We start from the raw sequence: 16357 nt of genomic DNA, 5'->3' as shown, positions 1-16357 counted from the left end.
CTAGGTTATGGTGAAGACATTTCCAATTCTACAGAGAGCAATATGCTATCATATGGTTGCTTGCTGCCACTAATACACATTTCCCATCAACTGAACCTGTGTAGCTATCTCACATTCATAACACAGGCAGGTATTATTCCACCTTTAAACAACCCCCATGACAGCACAGATGTGAGAGCAGTAATGGTACCCATACACATGCTGTGTGATAAACGGATGGAGGAGCCATCATTGAAAACAAGGTGTATTACTGGTAGATTACTACAGAATGACTTACTAGTGACTGGTTCCGTATCCTTTTGTCTTGGTGAAACCTATTGATATTGCCACCACCAATGCTGGTAAACCTGGAAGAGAAACCCCAGTAATTACTTCCCTGTGCATCTGATAACATTGGCTCTTGCCTACAAAAGCTTATGCCACAATATGTTTGTTGGTCTCTAATGTGCCACAGAACTCTTTCTTGGTTCGTCTGCAATAGACTTATATAGTTATGCTCCCAGAAATTTAACCACTAATCACTGCTTCTGAGAGCCACAATGCCTACTGCTTCTTCTGCTTGGATGTGAAAAACCAAAGCTTATGATATTAGCCCAGCCTTCCCCCAACCTAGTGCCCCCCAGATCTGTTAGACTACAACTCCCATAATTCCTAGCCAGCATGGCAATTGGCCATATGGGCTGTGAATGATGGGAGTTGCAGTCCAACACATCTGGAGGGCCCCAGGTTGGGGAAAGGCTGTATTAACCTGTAAAGATCATACAGAAAAAAGCCTTTTCACCAGCATAACTCAAAAGCACCCTTCTCCTCCAAGAAGCTTGTCAATAGCTCTGCTTCCATCCCAGCATGCATCACTTTGATGTTGCTAAGTGACCGGTGCATTTGACATAGTCTACAGTGAAGGAACTGCATGGAGATCTGAAGGGTTTCAGATCAAGGTCTTTTTCCCCCCCAATTGCTTTTTTTTTTTTAATTACCATGCTTTACAGAAAATCTGCTAAAGGCTATAAGTTACGGTGTGATAAACTCTCATAATCAATGGGACATTCATCATCAGCCATATCCTGAAGCGGATCGATAGTATTAAATTGTATTCCTGCTTGCCATTCTATAGAAAATCTTCCAGTACTAATATTCGGTTTAGAAACTTTGCAATTTACTACCTGTCAGGATTATTGAAACAAGCATTCATGATCCAAAGGTTATCTGTGCATGAAACATTAAGCTGAAAAAAAAACCTTAGCTGAGTCATAGGAGCTCACCCCATCCAAGGCATAAAAAACGTTTCCTTATGAGTCGTGTCCTAATTTTTCCAGTAACAGCCATGTATGACTGCCATGCTTCCGTCAAAACCCAACAAAATGAAGCTAAGAAGAAGAAATGTAAAAATGCAGTGGTCGTAGCACAGATGCCCTGCAGAAAAGAAAGAATGGTTGCACTGAATACTCAGAGACAGTCAAAGAACTGTTAAATTCCAACAGTTTGACTTTTACTACAGAACAAACTCTGCCTTTATACCAGAGAAAGATAAAAGGTAAATGTATTCTATAGTTCCCCAGCCAAAATGGGGGGAGGGGGAGGTTTTCCAATCTGAGTGCAGCCTCCTTTAAAATTACCTTATCTCAAAGCTTTGCCATACTGGTGGAAATGGTGGCTATGTTCCCCCAAGTGGAAAGAACATTGAAAATGCAGTGGCCGGCTAACAAATGGAAGAGGTTCAGCACAATTTCTAATCCTCACATTTTTCAAGTATGGGATCAGGACTGGAAAGGCATGCCTGGCTGATCTGTGTACAAGAACTCAAACTCAAATGTGCAGAGATCAGCATATTTGAATACTGCTTCCCATCACAAGCTCCATGCACATGGGAAGATAACACACGATCCAACCATCTCTCTGACATGACGTCTTTCAACATGCAGGGAGATCCTAACTGCAAGAAGTGTTCAAAGATGAAGCCCCTCCTCGCATGTGTTTTCGACGTGGTGCATTATGAGGACAGTCCCTGTGCTCTGCTGAACATCTGAATCGGCTTTGGACTGTGACACCTTCAGCAAGAACACAGCCAAAAGGGACAATGTAACATAACCTCCTATCCCTCTTGTCTTGCCCCATTCTTTTGACACAACACTGCTTCGTGTCTCTTGTGTGAGAGAGGAGTATGTTTTTGGTCACCTGATGGGTGACCAAAAACATGGCTGTTGTCCTTCCAACTATTCAAGTGTTTAATCTGAGTGGGAAATGTAACAGCTCAAAGTGCAAGATTTTTTTTGGTGTGTCCTCATTTTGGCTATCGAACCTTGTGAAGCACACGTGGCACAAAAGCTATAGCACATCTTAGCTTCCGACCAGAATGCATGCAAAGAAACAGGCCAAACTGTATTCCACCACCACCACCATGCACACACTTTATGAGGACAAATTGTAAGTGTGAATTTGCACTCTGGGGGAAGACTAAACTCCTTGCTTTATGTAGATTTCAGAACTAATTATAAAGATTTTCAACTGGTGGGAAGCTCTTTCTATTTTCAGCTACTATATCTACATCTATTTGGAAATCTAGCTTAAGCAACATAAAAACCTGTGCTATTATTTGGGTTATTGTTCTTTTGCATGTCAGCTGATTGCTATTGGAGGGATTCTTTGAACTCATGGACGGAAGACTCTCCCATGACCTTGTATGGCTTAATTGAACCTGATTCTGTGGCTGAGCTTGACTTTTCTGGCAAAGTAAATGATGACCCATCATTTCCACACTTAACATTCAATATGGAGCCCTAGATATAATAGAGTTCACAATATAATATGGGAAGGTAACAGTAGTACTCTAGCATCAGAATAACACGGATAATTTAGAGGAGACACTGCACAGTGTACATTTTCTGGCACTGAACAGCTGTCTGCAACGTAAGAATGCACATTTCAAATGATTAAGTTATTAAGAGTCCTCCTCCTTCTGAATGTTCGGACTTTGTGGTAAACCATGGCAATTTTCAATCTGGGAAAGGTCTCAGGGGCCGCATTCAATCTGTGATTGGGCTCCCTCCCTCGGTGAATATACCTGCTCATCACCATTGTCACCAGCTCCTACTGTTCCTCATCCTCTTTCACATCACTGCTCTCACTTGACAGACAGCTATGAGCAAGTAAGCAGGGGGATCTATTGCTCCTCTGTCTCATCACTACCACTGTCTGGGCCAGGGCGAGAGGCAGATGAACGAGAAGGTTGCAATGGTGAGAGGAAGAGAAAATCCAGGGGCCTCTTGTCAGTGGGCCCCTTCCGAGGTGGAGCCCTCAGCAGGTGCCTGACCATGCTGACGCCTGCCCTGTCTCCGATTAGAGCAGCTGATGGGAGAGAAGAGCTTTCCCCTGCTGAGTGCTGAGAAAGGGAGCTGTGATTAATTGAAATTGAAACCGAAAGCTCCTAAACTCTTCAATGAAGCAGCACTGGAGAAGGGCAGGTGTGCGCGCAAATCTAAGGCTTGCTATGGTTTAGTGTGACATTTGAACGTGTGCACAGTGCGCTCATGTGAGGAAGGTTGCCCCTAGTATCTCTGTAGGTGTAGACATATGGAGATTTACCGATTTATGCAGGTTTTATATATATATATATATATATATATATGAAGACAAGCTCATTTCTCAAACTGCTACTTGACTTTCTAAGTATATAAACTGATATAGCTGCCTGCAGCATTGGTGCAAGCTCATGGCTTCTTGCAACACACAGAGAAGGGGGAATTATTCCTCACCACAATAGAAAAGCAATATAAAGGGCAAAGTAAAAATTATTAAAATATTTCAGAATAAAATATATGCAAAACACACACATATGTGTGTATCCATGTGTATCTATATCTATATCTGTATCTATATCTATATCTATACATGCAACAAATAAAAGCTGCAAATTATATTGAGAGCTAAATTTTTAAAACATTTTTTTCCGGAACAGATGGTTGGCAAACAGTCCTGCAAGTCATAATCAAGCCAGGGAAAATAGTGGGCTGAAGCACTAGGTGCCACAGCTCACACCACTGCAATCCTCGAATAACTTCCTTTGGATTCAACCTTATGGCTTGGATTCAAAGAGCCTCCTGCATGAGTAAAGGCACTTCCTCTCATAACATTTCCACTGATTCCACCCCCAGCTATAGTCTTCTCCCCTGATGTTCCATCACATGCTGATCTGGAGGTTCTCCCAACCTTCAGAAGCAGCTTTTCCATGGGTGGGGAGATGAGGGTTTACAGTAGGGATGTATGGATTGTGTAAAATCCATTCCATCTGTGTTTTGCTGATTGTCAGTTGCCTTTTGTTCTGCTGCCCACCCATCACCGGAATCAGATTTTTTTTGTTCCCCAAGTAGTGCAAATTAACATTTGCATAAGTTTGTACATGTGAAAATGTGCAAATTCCCCTCAACTGTACATTTTTACACTTTAGCCTATGGGCAAAATGAGAATTTTGGGCCAGGTTTTTGAAAAGAATTTGTGCATTTTTCTACGATGAAATTTGCACAGAATTCAGGAACATTAGAAAACTGCCCACAAGTCTGTGGAAGCCGCCTGACAGGGCAAGCCAGTCCACCGAGGAATCTGCAGGTTGGATTCATGAAAATCCGAACTCATTTGGTTCCATTGCAGATTTCGCCGACATCCCTAGTTTACAGCATGCAAGGCATAGGGTAGTCCCTTTGAACAAGAAGAACTCTGCATGCATTTGTTTTTTGATCCGAGTTGTTGGTTTTGGAGCTGGTATGCATACAATTTGAAAGTATAATGAGGACTACAAAACCAAACTAATTTGAACAACTAAGAGCCTTGTGGCAACTTTTAAGACTAACAAATTTATTCTGGCATAAGCTTTCATGGACATGGTCCACTTCATCAGATGTATCTGATGAAGTGGATAGTGTTCACAAAAGCTTTTGCCAGAATAAATTTGTTAATCTTTAATTTGCCAAAAGATTCTTTGCTGTTTTTGCTGCAACAGACTAACATGCTAGAAAATAATTTGAGAATCAGACTTTGCTGAATGTTTAGGCATAGCAATTTATATCTAACATCGGGTTTTAATCTCCCTGAAATCAGGGACAAAATTTTACTTGACTTTGGTGATACGATTTAAGGCCAACATGTATACCTGCAACTACAGGCAATGACAGGCAGGGAGAAAGACACTATGTACTAAACCTACTAACTGGATTATTTTCAGAATAAGGAAGAATAATAGAAAAAAGGCAGGCTATAAAAGTCATATGTCTACCCCACTGATCTTCAGAAGCAGCCATAGTAGGTAGGCATGGAGCCAAATTTCCCTTTATTACTGTTAATCCTCATATTTAACAGCTCCAGCATGATATCAAATCACCCCTTTCATTTTTTGCTTGACTGGGTGAGATATTGAACTATAGAAGCTTGTGCATATACAGAGACGGTTTTGAAAGCCAATCAAGGAAACAAAAATCCCATCCATGTAAGTATACTTGAGCTATTGAGATTATGATGAACAAAAAGATTTCAGCCTTTAGATGAAACCCAGGGTGCATACTTCTGACAACATAAAAGAAAAGTGATGATGTTTTAAAAATTACATGTTTATGATTAAGGGCACAATCCTATGGCCGCTAGACAGCAGCTCGATGGCCACAGGATTGGTCAGTTTCAAGGACCCAACCTTGGAGCCCGCACTCTGAGGTCACTTCCTGGAAAACTGCCTCCCCACCCCCTCCCCAGCTGCCTCGTAGGCGGCGCAGTTTGTCCCCGTGCTCATAAGAGCAGCGCAGAGCAGGGAAAAGCAGGCATTCCCAGAGGCAAGGAGGGTGGGGATGGTGGAAGCATCTTCATGAGGCTTCCTATGAGCTGTCCATCCTCCCCTGAACTGCTCCCGCTAGACAGCCGAAATCAACTATCTAGCTGGTAATGCAGGGCGGCTGGAGCATGGAGATGATCCCCTCCGCACTCTGCCCACCCTACATTGGCTAGGCAATCACCTCCAAGTTTGCAGGCAGCTGCCTATTCGCATAGGATTGCTCCCTAAATGTGCATTTTCTGATTTTATCACCTACAAGGACCTTTGAAATATACTCCTACTTTTGGTGTTGTTATCAGTAATAAAATGGAGAAAGTGCTCTTCTGAACGGGTATTCTGATGAAAATTAGTATGCAACATGACTGCAAGCTCCACAATTTAGTATCAAAGCAAAATCCAAATGTTTAATTATTTAATAAGAATTTGCACACACACACACACACACACACCTTTTGCAGCCTGCTTGTTTCATTCGATAGTTACAATGATCATACAACCACAATCCTGCTCATGGATCAGCTCTGGACCTGTTATCTTCCCCATGTTCAGCAGAAAGGAAAGTTTCTGGCCATGGGTGCTTCCAGTCAAGGTGTTGTACCATCGCATTCCTGAGAAGTTTACAGTGGGTCCAGACATGATTGTCTTCAGTTTGTAGTCCACCTGTGAGGAATTTTGGCCCATTCCTCAGGTCCTGCCACAACATTTTGATGGAGTGTAGGTCTGGACTTTGACTAGACCATTCTAAAATTTGGATTTTCTTCTTCTGCAGCCATGCTTTTGTAGATCTGCTTGTATGTTTAGGATCATCGTCATGTTGCCTGACCCACTTTCAGTTCAGCTTCAGCTCACAGATGGATGGCCTGACATTCTTCTCTAAAATCTTCTGATACACACTGCAGAATTCATGGTTGTCTCAATGATGGCAAGCTGTCCATGTCCTAAGGCAGCAAAACAAGCCCAAACCATCACATTCCCACCACCATGCTTGATGGTTGGGATGGGGTTCTTCTGTTTGAACTCAGTGTTTGTTTTTCGCCAAACATAACATTTATCACCGCAGCCCCAAAATTCCACCTTTGACTCATCTGTCCAGAGAACATTGTTCCAGAAGTCTTGGGGATCATCTATGTGATCTTCAGTGAACTTCAGATGAGCAGCAATAGTCTTTTTAGATAGCAGTGGTTTCCTCTTGGCTACCCTCCAATGAACACCATTCTTGTTCAGTCTTTTTCTGATTGTTTGGTCATGAACACTCACATTAGCCAAAGAGAGAGTGGCCTGCAGATCCTTAGATGTTACTCTGAGGTTCTTTTTCACTTCCTGAATGACACACCAGTTTGTTCTTGGAGAGATTTTGGTAGGACGACCACTCCTGGGTAAAGTGACTGTGGTCTTGAACCTTCTCCATTTGTAGACTCTGTCTGACAGTGGATTGGTGGACCCCAAATCCTTAGAAATGGTTTTGTAACCCTTTCTAGATGGATGAGCAGCAATAACTGCTTTTCCGAGGTCCTCAGAGATGTCTTTTGATCATGGCATGATGTGTTTCCACACAACCATATGGTGAAGACCAAACTCACAAAGTTTCTGATCCTTTTATAGGGTGGGGCCTCCCAAACTCACCCCTGAAAATCCACCTAATTACTTAAACACCTGATTCTAATTATTCCCTTTAATTGAGCGGATGCAACCAGGGGGTCACTTACCCTGGTTGCATTATACGTTTACCCTTACTTTGCACATACCCTGACTCTTACGTACTCATTGATTGACTAATTTATACATTGTTTTATTTCACAAGACATGGAATTGGTTAGTATAAACCCTATTGCATATTTAGAAAAGGACTGGTTTTGATTCACAAAGGCTATCATGGTACAACTATGGAATTTCCGTAATTATCATTAGGGTTCACAAACTTTTTCTCACCACTATAGATCTTTTTCCGAGGGAGGGGCTACCCTGCCCTCCCTGATTGGACTGTAACCCCTTGAACATTTGAAAAGATGCCTTTGGGCATGATATGTGCCAATGTGAATGAAATACACAATATCCAAATAATTAATTAATTAGGACAGGAGAGGAAGGAAGTTGCCCAGGAATCCCTGCCTACCTCTCCAAATGTATGGTGAAGCATAAGCCAGAAGAAAAAGAATCACGGTCTGCTGGAAAACACAGTGGTTGTTAGAATGTCCTCTGGGGGCCACAGAGAATGGGAATTCACTGTAAGAAATGTCGCTTTCTCTTGTGGATTCTAGAGGGCATTCCAGAACTTTTGGGATGTATAAGATCAGTGCCATCCTATCTTACCAAGTGGTGAGAGATCATCATCATTCTTAGTTTTCCAGAAAAATCCAGGATTAGCAGGATATGAACTCTTTGGAGAGCTGCCAAAGGAGCATCTGCAGATGAGAATGCATCAGTTTTTATAATGTTTTGAGAAGGTATGAAGAATAGATTCACGTGGCTGCGTTGAATGGTTTTTTTCATGGATACAGTAGGCAAAAGCTGGCTGCTAACCATGTGCGGCACTCTCAGTGCATCATGCCCCAGAAATGTGTAGCACTTGTGCTGAATGAGGAGGGGGCAACTGCCACAGCAGCAGCAGCCCCCACAAGAACAAGCCTCCAGTGGTCCCAGTTTCTGTCTCTATCCTACCTTTAATGGATTGGCTGGGAGGTGGGGAGAGATGATCTCACTGCCCAAATACATTTTTTTAGCATTGGGATTGCTCATTTTTTTATTTGGCCCTGCCCATTTTTGCTTTGCCTCTGCCTATTGCAGGAATGCTGATCCCAACCACTTTCCCCCATGGGAACGCAGCCTTCAGGCAGAATGTCCCCCCCTGCTATGCACACTTAGACATAAGTCCTATTGAAACCAGTGGGGCTTATTTCTGAGTAAGCATGTGTAGGACTGCACTGTAAGCATGCTCTTACATTGCAAAGCATTGCTGTAAAGGAGCTCTTGCCCATGCAGAACATTTTATGGAAAGAAAGATCACCTAGGAAACCTACTTTGGATGAATAAAGGCACACTGATAGTATTAAGGGGAAAATGCATATATGCATACAGACTACACTGACACAGATAGAGTTTATGTTTATACACCACTAGAAAAAAATCTGCCTCCTGAATTGAGTCAAAATGTTATATCTAAATGAATGTGGAATGTGAATTACCCCACAATATAGGCTTGTACTGAACAAAAGTTCACTTGGATTTTTCTGGAAAACCAAGAATGATGATGATCTCTCACCACTCAGTAGGAATATATTATAGTGGCCTCCCTCCCACAGTTCTGAGGAGGCTGAATGCAATGATGAAGTATCTGAAATGAAAGCACTTTGCACAGTTAAAGTGATGTAAAATTAATCATATTAATAGGTGGCATTGGTTTCCATGTGACTTTTGCAGGAGCAGCATTTAGTGGATTGCAGTACTATTCTCCAGAATGATATACAGGGAAAGCAAGGTTCCCAATGGGACTCAGAAGAGCCTCAGGTTTAGAGTTGCAGGCGGCTTATCCTGCAATATAATAATCTCCTGGCAAAAGGCTGTGGTATCTTGTTCCTGTAACACTTCCTTTTTTGTTTTGTTTTCTTCAAAAGCCAGAAGAATGACATGTTTTAGCAACAGTTGTGTTAATTTTTTTTAAAAAAAATACCTGGAATGTAATACATAAGACAGGGAAAGTTTAAAAGGAAAGTGTCTTGCGATGCTTGTCTTCCACCAAATGTTTCCATAATACATACATATGCAGATCCAGACACCACATGCATTCTTTTTCTTGTGAACTGCAAGCTTCTCCCAAACTCAAAAGAATGGTGGGATACAAAAGGACTGGCAACCAGGATGACATCTTTCTGAGTGCATCCCTGCCAAACCCTGCGGCGGCTGTGTCCCCAAGCGAGCAGAAGGTCCTGACTGGCGGGGAGCTCAAGACCCAACACAGCAGAAAGGACAAGCATGCCACAGTTCTTTCTAGAGTACACAAAAAGCATCATGCTTCAGAAGGGAGCCTGGCTTCTAATTACGTCGCAGATCTGTCAGAGAGCAGAAGTGTTGCTCCTTCTGAATGCAGCCAGCATTGTTTGGTGTTCAGGCAGCAAGCAGAAGCTCGCTCAGTTGGGAGTTCAATCGAACTCGGCAAGATAGAGCTGTGCTCTTAAAGAGGCCGTCATTCTAGGGGCTTTGACTGCCACTGCTGTTGTTGTTTTTTCATTGTATTGTAGTTAATACATTTTTCTTCCACTCATACTCTGACAGCATATGTGGTGTACCCTCCCCACACCCCACAATTTTATCCTCACAACAACCCTGGTTAGGCTGAGAGACTGCAACAAATGGGAGGCGTGAAAATGCACAGCAGCCTGTAAGTCTTCTTTTTCTCATCCTAGAACAGCCTTCCCCAACCTGGTGCCTTCTAAATGTGTTGGACTACAACTCCCGGCATCCCTTAGCCAGCCATGCTAGCCAGGCATAAGCTAGGATTATCAAACAATGCAACTTTCACATCCACTCAGCTCCCTGAGTGGCCTTGGGCCAGTCACTGTCTCGTAGCCTAACCTACCTCACAGGGTTGTTGTGAGAATAAAATGGGGGGGAGGGGGGATGAGGAACTATGTATGCTACCCTGAGCTCCTTGAAGGAAAAGTGGGATAAAAATAAACAAATAAATAAATAAATACATTTATTGAAATGAACATGAAAGTAGTTTCAGGCTGATGAATATTCTCACAGAGGCTATCTGCATCAGACAGTGTTTCCTTGAGTCAGTCTTCAGTAAGAGATAGAATAGGGTTAAGTGATGATCTTGGGTCTCTTTCTGCTTTTTTCCATTATGGCTGTTTTGGGGGCTTGCGTGTGGTGATTTATAGGGCTTTGGCGTCGCACTGCTCTGTTTACTGAGCTCCTCAAGCAACATTATCAGTCTCCTGGTGGCCCAGCCAATCGTAAACAAGATGTAGTGAAAAGTTTTCCCACAGTTTCTCTCATAATGAGAAAGTGGGAAATGTTCTCAAGGTGTAAAAGAGAATGAGAGCCCACATTTTAATGTGACATCTCTCCTTGAACGTTCTACGTGCTTCCCTGGCCATGCCTGAAACCCTGGCAAGCCCCTGGCAATCTGTGTTGACAATACTGAGCTAGGTGGACCAAGGGTTTGGCTCAGCGTAAGGGAGCTTCCTATGTTCCACTTCTGGCCCCCTGCACCACACAGCGGCTCCCCAGAATAGAGGAGCTGACCATCCCTGGCTTAGAGCATGCCTAATGTGGGAATGCCTCTTGGCTGTCAGATGATGCGCTGTTCTAAAGCACCTGCTTTGGCTGCTTTCAAGATGCAGCACACTGGATAATGATATCTAGCATAGCTCTGGTGCAGCATGACATCTCCCGTGACTGGCCAGGGATGGGGAATGCTTACAGTGCCTTTGTTTAAGACAACCTGGCAGTGAAGTGCTCTTTGGGCACTCTTATCCTGAAGGCAGCACACGGGGCATGAGACTGGCTTCGGTTTTCAGCTGCTGTCATTTGCATGACTTCTCCTCTTTTCTCTATCTCTGGAAGACTTAATTGAGCTTTCAGTGTTTAACTTGCATGAATATCTGAGTAACCTGCTTCTCCTCTCTTTAATAAACAATTTGCCTTTGAAGACAGGCGCCTGGGTCAGGTAGCAAATGATTCTGTTCTTTCATGCTTCTGGGAGATGCAGTCAGAGAGAGAGAGAGAGAGAGAGAGAGAGAGAGAGAGAGATTGCTGCTGCTGCAGTACAGCTCCAGTGTATAAATAACTAATAGTGGAAATCCAAAACAACAGATTCTAAAAGCTTGCCGGGGTGAGTGGATGGGGAGAGGTTTTAAGTACTATCTGGAAGGTTTGTTCATTTTGTGTGCCAAGAGATTAAATCCAACCAGAGGATAGCTTTACACCCCTCCTCATTTCACTCAAGGTGTTAGGACATCTCACATTTTTACCTCTTCAGTGTTTTCAGAATAGCATTCTGAGCCAAACTCCAACAATATTAAACAGAACGATAATGTAGGACATTTGGTTATATCCTTTCCTGTTTACTTGTTCTTTCAGTTCATACCAGCAGAAAGCATATTTGAATTTTCAAAAGCCCTCTCAAGAACCAAAGCTAGTAGAAAAGAACCACAACTGTTTTGCTTGTATGACAAATTATATGATATCCCCACTCAGGTCTCTTTAGAAACCTGAAGCTGATTTATTTATTAAATTTCTTTATTTATTAATTAAATTTCTTACTTGCCCATCTGGCCAGTCACCCGGCCACTCTAGGCGATGTACAATAACACAAACAATTTAAAAATAATAAAATTACACATTAAAACATCATTTTCTAAAATTTCCCTAGCCCACCCCAAATGCCTGCCTGAACAACCAAGTTTTCAACATGTGGCGAAAGCTCATTAAAGAGGGGGCATGGTGGAGTTCCCTAGGGAGGGAGTTCCACAGAGTGGGGGCCACCACAGAGATGGCTCTCTCACTCGTCTTCACCAGCCTAGCTGTCCTGGCTGATGGGACAGAGAGAAGGCCATCCGAGGCTGATCTTGTTGAGTGGCCTGTCTGGTGTTGCTGGAGGCGCTCCTTGAGATAGGCTGGGCCAGATCATATAGGGTTTTAAAGGTCAAAACCAACACCTTGAATTTGGCCCGGAAAACAATTGGTAACCAGTGCAACTCTTTCAGCACTGGAGTGATGTGATCACGCTGGCGGCTGCCTTTAATCAGGTGAGCCGCCCCGTTCTGTACCAGCTGCAACTTCCGAACCATCTTCAAGAGTAACCCCACGTAGAATGCAGTCTAGATGAGAGGAGACCAGGGCATGTACTACTGATGGGGGCAGATGGTTGGGAAGGTAGGGGGCGCAGCCACCGTATCAGATGGAGTTGGTACAGTGCAGTCCAGCTCACAGCTGACACCTGAGCCTCCATGGACAGCTGGGAGTCTAAAATGACCCTCAGGCTGTGGACCTGGTCTTTCAAGGGTAGCCATACCCCATTCAACACCAGGTCGACATCCCCCAGCCTCCTCTTGTCTCCCACCAAAAGTACCTCGGTCTTGTCAGGGTTCAGCTTAGCTTATTCCTCCCCATCCAGCCACTCACCATCTCCAGACATTTGGACAGGGATTCTACGGCCAAACTTGGTGAAAATTTAAACGAGAGGTAGAGCTGCATGCCATCTGCATATTGATGACACTGCACCCCAAACCTCCTGATGTGATGATAGCCCCCAGCGGCTTCACATAGATGTTAAATAGCATCGGGGAGAGGATGGAACCCTGTGGCACCCCAAAAGTGAGCGGCCATGGGTCCGAAACCTCCTCTCCCAGTGCTACCCTCTGATACCTGCCAGAGAGGAAGGACCGGAACGACTGTAATACGGTGTCTCCAATGCCCAACCCCTCCAGGTGGTCCAGGAGGATACCATGATTAATGATATCAAAAGCCACTGAGAGGTCGAGGAGAACAAGGAAGGAGTATTTGCCCCTATCCAAAGCCCTCCTCATATCATCCTAGGGGTGTATGAACCCCACTCACTGATCTTCCTGGAGGGTCCGCGGGGGGTGGGGAGGCTCCACTCCATGGCAAGTCTGCAGAGTCACTGGCCGGGCCCATCCACAGCTGGACTTCCGTCCGCTGCCCTACCAGTGTGTGGACGCAAATGGCGTCCGGCATAGCGGATGCCATTTGCGTCCCTGGTCCTTTTGTGATAGGCTAAGTAAATATTTATGTAGCCTATCACAGCAAAGAGCAGGGACATAAATGGCATAGCAGATGCCATTTGTGTCCCTGGTCTTTTCGTGATAGGCTACGTAAATATTTACGTAGTTATCATGAAAAGACTAGGGATGCAAATGGCATCCGCTACACTGGACGCCATTTGCATCCGCACACCGGCAGTGGATGCAAGGACTCAGTGGATGGACCTGGACCTGGCCGGCACCAGGTAAGGTCTGTCCGGGACGAAGTTTGCGGGGTGGCGGGGGGAATGGTCCGTTCTGCCATGGACTCCGAGGGGCCAGATTCTAAAGAAGTGGAGTCACTGGAGTCTGTGGCAGAATTCTCCGCCACCCTTATATCATCCACCAAGGCGACCAAGGCCGTTTCTGTCCCATGCCCAGGCCTGAAGCCCAATTGAAATGGGTGGTACACGAGTAGAATCCCCAGACTGCCTTTCAGGCTCAACCTCTAGTACATGCACTCAGCAACCTTGGTCTCCCAGGGAGGTGGTCTGGTGAAGACCAAGGACTTCCAGTAGATAACAGCCACTCCCCCTTCCCGATCCCCAGCCCTTGGCTGCGTGCATACGAAAATCTGGCTGGACACATGGCCACCAGAGTTGGAGCAGCGGCCTCAGCCAGCCAGGTCTCCATAATACGTGCCAGGTCTGGTCTGCTACCCATTTAAGAAAAAAGAGAAAAGAAAATTTAACCCTATAGAAAATAAATGTGCCACATACTGATACAGCCAATTTGATCATCACACAGCTCCTTCTAAAAAGAAAAAGAAAGAAAGAAAGAAAGAAAGAAAGAAAGAAAGAAAGGGTAGTAGGCAGAAAATTCTGCAAAACTGCAGTATTTTGGGTGACATGTTAATTTAATTATCTTTGCAATGCTACACCATGTAGCACCTTCTGCCCAAATCTGGCAGTGCCTCTTGAGTGGTGGGAACTGAAGCACAATGCTCCAACTAATTTTATCAGTTGGGGGGAAGGGGAGAAAGGAGCAAACCACTTGCTAATAAGCCATTTTGCCTGCTTGGCGGCACATGGGCAGGTCCTTCCAGCTCTCTGGTCCTGCAGTTGCTGATTTAAACCTTCCCAAACTGCTACCAGGAGGACAAGGGAGGTCTGGTCTGCTACCCATTTAAGAAAAAAGAGAAAAGAAAATTTAACCCTATAGAAAATAAATGTGCCACATACTGATGCAGCCAATTTGATCATCACACTACTCCTTCTAGAAAGAAAAAGAAAGAAAGAAAGAAAGAAAGAAAGGGTAGTAGGCAGAAAATTCTATACTATAGAACTATATACTATAGTTCTATACCATAGAACTGAGTTATAGGACTATAACTCAGTTGCACAGCACACACTTGGCAATGAAACGGTCCCACATTCCATCCCTGTCATCTTCATTTAAAAGGCTCAGGGAGCAGATATGGGAAAGGCCCGCCTGAGACTGTGGCAGCCAGAGAAGCCAATTCTAGGCTAAATGGACAAGGCGTCTGGCCTGGTGTAAGACAGCTTCCTATGTTCCATGGAGCATATTCTTACGCCAGCATACAGTGTCAATTCCAGCCAGTACTTCATGCAAGCAGCATGGCTGGGAATTACATGGTCATGGACCTCTGGCAGGTAAGGCACCAAAGGGTGCACATGATGGGCATTGGCCATGCTTGTTCCACCTATGTCAGGTATTTCTTTCAAGAAAACCATAGCCAAAGTCAGTGGAACCCATTGGCCTGGGTCCAAATTGGGTTTCAGTGTATATGTAATATAAGTGATTTTTGGCTAGAGCATGGCAGTATCCAGCCCTGCTGCTCTGCTTACACAATTGATGTAGCACTCACGTAAACAACCTCTAGTGCAACACCAGTAGCATAAGCTGGTGCAACAGGATTCCCCAGAAAACCCTTTGTGCCAGCTTATGGTATTGGTGTACTGCTAGAGGTCGCTTGTGCTCATGCTACATCAATTGTGTAAATGGAGTGGCGGTGCTGGATACTGCCCCATGTGTTTCTTTATGTATGATTGTAATATATTGTGCTGTTGTTTTCTATCAGTAATAAAACTCACTTTTCTCACTTGCTGTTGGTTCGACTGACCTTGTCTATGGTTTCCTTGCTATCTGGGGGACCCTCTCTTTTGTCATTATCATTTCAGGGGTTCCTTTCAGTCATCTAGGCTTGGCCTGCATCACATGCAAAGAACATGTGCTCAAGTGGGTCGAGCTGTCCCTCTCAAAATCATGAGTGGAATGAATCACCCACCATTTCTAGACCGAATGCTGTATTTTAAACGGTAAAATATTAATTAAGGAAAAACAACAACAACCACAATAGAAAAACCTGTGCAGTCTCTGGATTCCTTCAGACGGAACAGGGAGTGTCCAAGATCCCCCCCCCCAGCTTTGTTGAAAGTCAGCCTTGTATGTGCCTTTCAAAAAAGGCAAAAAGATGCCACGTGCATTTCCTAACACTTTCCTTTAATACAGGTTCTTGGGCCTTGTCTGTCTCTCCAGATGGTGCTGACTTTGATATCAATGGTGTGCTTCATTGTTCTCAGACCCCCACCCTGCCCCATCCCCCAGATTCCCCTGTTACTAGGATTTACAGCCATGCCCAAGGAGGTGCTCCTTCAGTTGCTTTGGACTAAAACTCCCATTAGCCCCAGCCAGCATGGCCAATGGCCAGGGTTGATGGGGTTGTCGTCCAAAACATTTGGAGGGCACCAGATTGGGGAAGGCTAGAGGACTGTATCAGGATGTTAAATTCACATTCTCTGTCTCTGAAAGGAAAAGG

At 44.3% G+C, this 16357-nt stretch overlaps 1 protein-coding gene across 2 annotated transcripts in view; it reads right to left on the bottom strand.

The window, feature by feature from the left end:
- ADGRB3 (adhesion G protein-coupled receptor B3) overlaps positions 1–16357 on the bottom strand; it is a 703006-nt gene that overhangs the window by 84330 nt on the left and 602319 nt on the right. For both annotated transcript variants that reach the window (XM_084826875.1, XM_084826876.1), the window contains 2 exons: positions 1263–1413; positions 278–347 (listed from right to left, as the gene is read on the bottom strand). In XM_084826875.1, coding sequence (XP_084683001.1) covers positions 278–347; positions 1263–1413 — 221 coding nt within the window. The remainder of the gene's footprint in view (positions 1–277; positions 348–1262; positions 1414–16357) is intronic.

The sequence above is a fragment of the Heloderma suspectum genome, chromosome 1, assembly GCF_057233095.1.
Source record: "Heloderma suspectum isolate Gila_16-S chromosome 1, 16-S_ref, whole genome shotgun sequence".
Classification (NCBI taxonomy): Eukaryota; Metazoa; Chordata; class Lepidosauria; order Squamata; family Helodermatidae; genus Heloderma; species Heloderma suspectum.
Note: the sequence above shows the minus strand (reverse complement) of the source record. Positions and strands in the feature narration are given on the sequence as shown.